The sequence below is a fragment of the Nannospalax galili genome, unplaced genomic scaffold (genome assembly GCF_000622305.1).
Source record: "Nannospalax galili isolate Female #2095 unplaced genomic scaffold, S.galili_v1.0 scaffold100, whole genome shotgun sequence".
In the NCBI taxonomy this organism is placed as follows: Eukaryota; Metazoa; Chordata; class Mammalia; order Rodentia; family Spalacidae; genus Nannospalax; species Nannospalax galili.
In genome coordinates, this window is record NW_008352891.1 from 13,683,444 (window position 1) to 13,692,124 (window position 8,681).

The 8,681-nt window shown below is 45.8% G+C and overlaps 1 protein-coding gene across 11 annotated transcripts in view; it reads left to right on the forward strand.

Annotated features, from left to right (window-relative positions):
* Myt1l (myelin transcription factor 1 like) overlaps positions 1-7,683 on the forward strand; it is a 457,396-nt gene extending 449,713 nt beyond the window's left edge. For all 11 annotated transcript variants that reach the window (XM_017802471.1, XM_008850171.2, XM_008850175.2 and 8 more), the window contains 2 exons: positions 4,372-4,515; positions 4,815-7,683. In XM_017802471.1, the coding sequence (XP_017657960.1) occupies positions 4,372-4,515; positions 4,815-4,955 (285 nt within the window). In that variant the 3' untranslated portion in view covers positions 4,956-7,683. The remainder of the gene's footprint in view (positions 1-4,371; positions 4,516-4,814) is intronic.
* The last annotated feature ends 998 nt before the right edge of the window (positions 7,684-8,681 follow it).

Below are 8,681 nucleotides of genomic sequence, written 5' to 3' on the forward strand. Positions count from 1 at the left end.
TTCAAAAAATATAGGAAGGGTTATAAGATGGCCAGGAGAAAGGGAGGACACCATAGGTGATAAGAAAGGAACATTCTAGCACAGAAATGCAGAAACAGAAAGAGAGGAGGGTTTGGATTAGAAGCCTGTGGGGAACCTGTCCCCTGTGGTCATGAGGTCAGACTCAGCACAGTTTGATTGGAGAGGAAGAGGAGAGAGAAATGCTAAACATGAAAGAGGACTCATACGCGCAGGCCACATTGCTAATGGGAAATCACTTGGTGTCTGGAGTCTGGCCCTATGCACTGCAGAGCGGCAAGCACGCTCTCTAGCTTTGCTTCTGCTAAGCTTGGCAGGCTCTCTGCCCTGCAGCTGGTCTTCAGCTGTTGTATTTCTGTAACACTCATCAGATTATGGTTTGTTCTACCTGTGATATAAAATTCTCTGTGTAACTCAGTCTCAGTCTAACCCCTAAACACCTCTCTTGATCCCATTTCAATCTCACATAATAGTAGACGGCCATGGCAGAACCTACTTTGCAAAGGTCTTCCCTTGGGTCTCTCTCCCCTCAGTGACCTCACACCAAGGTCTGATGGTGTTTCTCCATTCTGTGCACTGGTCTGGGTTCTCAGTTCAGCCAGAGAACACATGTTTTGGCTTCTAGACCTGGCAGCCTTTGTCATGCCTGCTCTGTCGAAAGCAGCAGCAGACTCCTGGCTGCAGCCAGTGCAGCTCCACTTGACACTGGAGTGTGAGTTAAACCGTCTAATTGCATCACAAAATTCTGTTATTCTTTTGGGCTTGTTCTAACCATTAAAAGAAGCAAAAGTCCCATCCCAGCTGATGGGCCTCTCAAAATCAGACTCTAGCTGTATTTGATTTCTAGTAACTCTTTCTGACAAAGGCCATTCTGGGAAACTCAGGCAGGCATGAGATTTGTTCAGGAAGAATCAATCTGTGGCGTATACTGGCCCTTTGCAAACCTCCAGCTTGGCAGCTTGGTTGAAAGACACTCCAGTCCTGGTGGCCTGTCATGATCATGAGGATTAGAGCATCCTCAGAGCTGAGTTCCCCACCGCCAGAGTGAAGAATCAGTGTTTGCTGAGGTCCAGGATAGGAATGTCCTGAAGGACTGGCCCTGCCCCTAGCCTGTGGCCTAGCTCCACATGTGGTACTGGGCTCTCCACATACCACTCCCTGAGGAAGGCTTGGGTGCCTGCCCCGCCATCCATGTGTTCTCTCTCACAGCCCTCTGATTCCTAGAGTGGCCACACTGAGCTCCATTGCCTGGACACCTTGGAGGGATTAGGCATCCTGGGGAAACAGGACTATTACTCCAATGTACAACTCTTATCAGAGGTCCCTCTTGCCAGAAAAACAAGGAAATTAGGAAAGCTAGGAAAATCTAGGAAAGCCAAGGCTAATATTCCACATAGAATCCCAAGGTCCAAGCACCTTAATGAAGACCTCAGGCAAGTGATCTGAGTCTGCATGAGAAGCTATGAATTCAGGATACTGTTTGAAAGTTGGAGACTCAGATAGTTGAGGGGAATGAAGCCAAGCTTTGAGGCTTAGAGGTGCTAGAACTTCCACTTCTATGTGTCTAGGTTCCCTTCAGAATGATACAGGCACCTTTCTGAAAAGTCTAGGTGCCCCCTGAATGGACTGGGTGCTCTTATGAATGGCCTGAGCAGCCCCTCTGAATGCCCCAGTGACTCCTGAGTCACCTGGGCGCCCCTATGAATGACTTGGGCATCCCCTCTGAATAGCCCAGGTTCCTCTCTGAATGTCTTGGTGCCCCTCTGAATCCCTTAGGCACCCCTCTAAATGGTCAGACACTCCTCTGAATGGCCAGGCACCTCCCTGAATGGCTCAGACACCCCTCTGAATCACCCAGGCACCCCTCTGAATGGCTAGGTGCCCCTCTGAATGGTCTGGGGCTTGCTGGGTCCTTTAACACCTGGAGATTGAAAAGTCCCTGAACCCGGGGCTGAAGAGATGGCTCAGCAGTTAAGAGCACTGACTGCTCTTGCAGAGGACCTGGGTTCGATTCCCAGCACCCACATGGCAGCTATAAACCATCCTTAACTCCAGTTCCAGGGGAATCCGAAGCCCTCTTCTGACCTCCATGGCATTACACGACACGGGCGCATTCACATACATGCAGGCAATATACTCATACACATAAAATAAAAATAATAAATAAAATATATATAAAGAAAAGTCCCTGAACCTTAGCTGCAGCCTGAACTCCCTTTCTGACTGGGGCTTGGACTGGCTCTTTCCATGATCTCCATGCTTTCCTCCGCTGCAGAGTGGTGTTCACACTTGAGATTTGTTCATCCTGGTAACAGCACAGAGCCAGGCCTCTGTAGGCTCTTCTGACCTGGGGGCTCTCCATGGCTCCTGAAACTCATGGAGCTTCCTTGGTGGTAAAGACACTTTGTCCTCCTTGGAGAGCCTAGACCCTTGAGTGGGACTGTAGGTTGGAAAGGAAATTTGTTTGAAATGGCCCTATAAATGCTGATGACAACAGCCAACAGTCAGGCATAGCCTGAGTCTTGACCTGTCCAGCATCCTCAGGTTGCTCTGTCCATCCTATGAAGTCAGGCTGCCTCACTGGCTAGTAGAAACCCATAGGACAGCCAAGCAGGCCAATGCATTGGAAGCAGGCTGGAGCCCTGCAGAGGCTTGCTGGAGGTAGAAGTCCATGGAGGGGACATCCAGGGCCCAAGGCACAGACGTGAGGAATGGGATCCTGGGGACCTGTGGCCACTGGTCAGAGCAGACTGCCAGCCAACAGGGAGGCCATTACATCCACTCAAGGAGCTGCCAGGATTCTTGCTCTCCCTTACTCCTTCTCTCCCTGAAACTGACTGGCTCATGCCTGCATCCCTGAAACTGTGGCACCTGTGGCCATCCTGCCACCACCCTCAATTTTATTTCAATCCCAGAAATCCTTGTTTTCAGGCTAGGGATGTTAGCTCAGTTGGTAAAGTACTTGCCCAGCACAAGGAAGCCCTGAGTTCTATCCACAGCAGTACATTAATTGGGCATGGCCACACATGCCTGTAAACCCAGCACATGGGAGGTAGAGAAAGGAGAATCAGAAGTTTAGGGTTATCATTAGCTACATAGCAAGTTTGAGACCAATCTGGGCTACATATGATCCTGTCTCAAATGACAAAAAAGAAAAAATAAAAGAAAACCCTGAACAGAGTGATATCCCCTGTCCTTCAAGTAAAACCTAACAGCCAACATTAACTCTGAGGACCCTAGCTGCCTAGGGAGAATGCACCTTCAGTCATAGGTCCAAAGACAGCTGCCCTGGGGCCTCCTTTGTAAATGATGACCAGCCCACATACCCACTGCTGGGCCTGGGAAGCATCACTGAGATGGGAATGTTAATTTGACTGATAGTCACAAGAAGAAACACCCAAGTATTGACCAGGGTGTACCAGGGAGGAAAGCATGTAGTTTCAAGGGCTCCTCCCCAGTAGGATAGGTAGAATGTGTTCCTTCCACAGGGAAGTCCCACTAAACACTGCTGCCCTGGTTTGCATCTCCTGGAGCTTCACAGGCACTGACTCAGATGGGAGGAGAGAGCTTGGAAATTAAATCAAGTGCAGTTAAAGGATGACAGAAAATGAGGAGGGAATGAGGGAAAGAGGGACAGAGAAACTCACAAGAATGGAACTCGGGTGACACAGGATAGGTCAGAGGGACATAGGCTTCAAAAGTCGGGCATCTCAGGAGAAGGACTAGAGCCAAGGCTAAAGCTGGGGACATGTGGCACAGCAACCCTTGAGCACAAGGCGACTCTGCTTCTCCTCGTGTGATTGGAGAGGAGGAGGCCTCTGAAGCCAACACTTAAGCCCTTGACCTTGGCAATGCTTCAACACCTTCAGATCTCTTAGAAAAAGGAGATTGAGCCAAGAGGCCAGTCAGGCCTCCTTCTGTAGATCCCCACAGGGACACAGAGCAGACAGCAAGGAAAATTTAACATCATGGAGACTTAACGGTGGCAGGATCAGAGTCAACATCAGTAAAATGCTATCAGAGACCTAATGTGATCACAGGCCAGCAGGGACAGGATGGAGCAGTAGACAGCCTCCAGGTTTCGATGTGCAGCAGCACACAGAGCACTGAAAACAGGAGAGCAGGTCCACAGTGAGGAAAACCCCATGCAGGCCATCGGGGCACCAGGTAGTCAGATGTAAAGAATCAAAAATCCCAGGTCAGGTCCTAAGATGCAGCTTCTCCACCTTGAAGTCCTTGTTTAAGAAGCAAGTTCCTTTCCCTGTGCCCCGAGCCTAGTACCTCACAGCCAGGCACATGCTCCGAGCAGCCCACCCACCTCCTGTTACATGTCAACCAAACCTGTGATTTCAGATCACCACGATGGAGAGCAACCTGAAGACGATCGAGGAGGAGAACAAAGTCATTGAGCAGCAGAACGAGTCGCTCCTGCATGAGCTGGCCAACCTGAGCCAGTCCCTGATCCACAGCCTCGCCAACATCCAGCTGCCTCACATGGTAAGTGACTGATGCAGGTGAGCGCCTCGGAGCCTCGCAGTTCACCTCACTGAGTAGATGTCTGTGTTGTTGTCCATGGTCCTTCAGCCTTTGGTTGTTTTTTGGTCACCACCCTGAAACCATACCGTTAACCACTAGAAACATTGGTGGGGCTGATGGCATAACATTAAGTGTGCTCTGAGTAGGCCTGTTAAGTATTATGAAACAGTGGCGCTATGCTATGATACTGTTTTATGCTTTGTGAATATACTATTCAGAAAATAAAAGTTGTATATGAACTACTATTTAATATCTCGTAGGATCCAATCAATGAACAAAATTTTGATGCTTACGTGACTACTTTGACGGAAATGTATACAAATCAAGATCGTTATCAGAGTCCAGAAAATAAAGCCCTACTGGAAAATATAAAGCAGGCTGTGAGAGGAATTCAGGTCTGAACAGCTGCTCTAGTGGTGACACTCATGCTTAAAAAGGATGCCTCTTGTTTCTTGCTGCTGTAACTTACCAGAAAGTGTTATATATTTATTTCTGTTGGAACAGTGTTATGCTTACAAGACTTCATAATGATTTTATGTCTTGCTTTCAAGATAGTACCTGCAGAATAGATTTTGGATACATTCACATTTTGTACGTTTTCATATGAGCTGACAGTGTGATGTGCCATGTAATGTCGGTAGCTGCTGCTGGATGCACACTTGGGGGTCTCTATATTTCTGAAGAGGTTAAGCTGATCAAAGTAAACAGAGTAAATTCTTTTTAATGCTTTAGTGATTCAATGTTTTAGTATTTTAAACTGAAATGGACAAAAAAAGAAAAAGAGAAAAAGAAAAAAAAAAACACAAGCAGGTTTGAATGATCACTTTGTGGCCCCAGGGCCACTTTTAAACATTATCATTTTGCCTCAGGTTGGAGGACTTTGTGAAATTTAAGAAATACATTTTGTGTGCATATTGTTTCATAGCGAGAATTGGTTGCAAATGCTTTATTTTTGAACAATGCTTGGAAATATTATGTGACTTTTTTGTTTGTTTGTTTTAGGAGGATGGTGTATGGTGGGGGCAATAAATGAGGTTTTTTGCATTCCAAGGAAATGGCATATGGATTAACTATAAGAAATGAAATAAGTAATTTATTGTAAGACAACATCAAGCCATGGAAACTTGGCAGAAGATTCAAAGCAGCTTAAACAGCACTTTTAATTAACTCCTAAACATTACATGGTGGGACTGTGGAGACTTCCGTTAAGACAGGAGCTTGTCAGAGGTGGACAACATGAAGATTTCCTTTGCATTTTCAGTAACCTTTGGAGCATCCTCTTATTTCTCCTAGAGCCCCGTGTCCCCTGAACTGTTACCGCAATGTTGTAGCTTACCTAACAGAAGTTGATTGTTTTTTTTTTTCAATTTGAGCAAAAAGATAATTTAAGCATTTATCTCCCTTTTTCTCTTAAAAAAAAAAAAATCATCACCATTTGTAATTCTTGCTATTCATCTAAGGAAGAAGGCTAATGGCTGAGTGCCCGGTTACTGGATGGGATTCTCTGTGGGGCAGGTGGGAAAGCAGCCTGAAACTTCCCTCCCCCTCCCTGCTCCAACTCTGACTTTGAATAAGCCTTGGTCCTATTCAGAGCACTCTGGATACCAAGGCCAAGGACGTTCATGTTCTGCCCTCACTGGGTCCAGCTGACCACTAGCATCCGCATAGCCTTGTTTGGTTTATGGTGACCTAATCTGAGGAATGCAATCAGATTTTAAAAGTAACTAAATATACTTCAGCACTTTTTTGCTTTAAACTAGATCGTCTTAGACTTGTTGATACCTTCAAGATTTGATTGTTTTATCCCAAATGACTGCACTATATGTATGCATACGACCACTTTTGATTGCTGCGCTCCCCCTTCCGAGTAGTCTTTGATGATGTGTTGTGTTCCCCTATGTCGACCTGATTTCCTTTTAGTAGCATCTCTCTCTTCCATGTCTTGATGTTATGCAGGAAGTACAAAAGTACTTTAAAATTTTGTTATGAAATAAAAAAAGATGGGTTTTGTAAAAATAAAAAAAAAATATTTTTAGCAGAACAGGACTTACAGGGTCATTGTCCCCACAATGTGCCAGTCGGCTCTTTGCACTCGCCTTGTCCTATATATCCGTACGGAGGTGTGCAATCCTGTGTCAGTCGCCTTGTGACACTGAAGTGGATGAGTTACAGAGGAGGCCCTCATGGCTGACCCAATACGGTTGCTAAGGGAGACTACAGGGATCTCACGACAAATATTCTGATACAATACTCAACCTCGGTATATATATATATGTATAAATATAAGAATATCCCAGCGGCACTTTATACTGTTCACTGTACAAAAGCTTACAGTTTTCCACGAGGACTTTAATAACTAGCTGGGAAAAAAAAAAAGATTATGTAATTACTTGGGGCTCTGCGGGACCTTCTCTGTCCAGCGCCCCCTTTCTGTTGTGCGATTAGTTGTAGCTGCTATGCTCAGAACTGCCTTTTTGAGAGCTGAAGCAAGGTGCTTACTGTCACCTGATGCCATGTACGCCCTCACCCCGGGGAAGGGGGGGGGCCTGTTCATAGCGGCACATGCATTCTCCCACTGCGTCTTGTCTGCAGCTTCTTGGCCAATGTAGTGATGCTTTTAGTAGAGTAATAGGTAGTATCAGTTTGGATTCTTATTGTTATCACCTATGTACAATGGAGAGGGGTTCTAAGCACAAATCTGCTGCTCATGTAACGTTGGTACATAATATCAAATCAGAAGTTATCTGTGATTATATATAGGGATCGCACAGTGTCACATGTTAGAATGCTGACTTTCCACATGGAGTTATTGTGAGTCATCAGAGCTTATTTATTATAACTTATTGTTCATAATCATTTCTAAGTTAATTTAAGTAATCATTTATTAAGACAGAATTTTGTATAAACTATTTATTGTGCTCTCTGTGGACCTGAAGTTTGATTTATTTTTGTACTACACGGCATGGGTTTGTTGACACTTTAATTTTGCTATAAATGTGTGGAATCACAAGTCGCTGTGATACTTCATTTTTAAATTGTGAACTTTGTACAAACTTTGTCATGCTGATGTGAACACATCTTACTCTGAATAAAAAGGTGTTGCCACGTTTGTAGCACGAAGGATCTCTAGTGGGTCTGAGTCTTCACTGGAGCCTTGAATACTGCCTGAGCTCCCAGGATTCCTGCCCCAAGGTTGCTTGCCTTTGGTATAGCACAAAAGGGTTAGGGTTGGAACTCTGTGGCATGTGTGGATGGATGTGAGTCGCCTGCACCCTGCTCATCATTCTTTTGGGAAGGATGGCTTTGCTGTATTTCCTGTTGCTCCTGTTCCCCACCCCTGCTTCCAGCTGATAATCCAACGCAGGGACCTGAGGATGCTTCTGTCTCCTGGCAGCATGGGCATCCTCCCACCAACTGTCACACTGGAAAGCACATTGCTGCTAGTGAATACTGGCGCACATTCCGGGGTCCAGGGTGAAAGAAACTGCAGCAGCCTCCACAGGTTCTTACCTAGAGCCCAATCGGCAATTACACACTGGCTGATGTACCTACCCTGTCCCTGACAGCTCCTGGTCACAGTAGTTCTTTCCCCCTGTATCTTCCAGGACACAGACATTTTTCAAAGGCCCAGCATGGCAGCTTCACAAAATGTCTCTATACTGGCTTGTGTGATTCATTTTAAAGAAGTACTGTGTTCTTACACACAGCAGACCAGGGTTCATCACGGGTCCCTATTACTAATTATTAAACCCAGGACCCCCCCCCCAAGGACCCATTGCTACTTTTAGGCTGTTAGCATAGAGCTAAGCAACAGTTACCCATGAAACTTAATTGGCCTTTCAAATACAACCCTCACATCATCTCTATTAATAAAAGTCATGGTTTAAAATTCCAAATTACCATCCTGCAGCATGCACAACCCCCTAATGTATAAAATCTGAGGACGAGATCGCTGTAATCTTGGAGAAATTCTGAACCTCACTCCCAGTGGTACCTTCTGCTGTTTCGACATGCGGGCTTCATTGGGTACCTTTTGCCAGTCAGTGTGCATCGCACCCTCTTCCAGCAACATTACTTCTTGGAGAACTGGTAACAACAACTGGTACTGGTAACTAGTAACTGGAGCC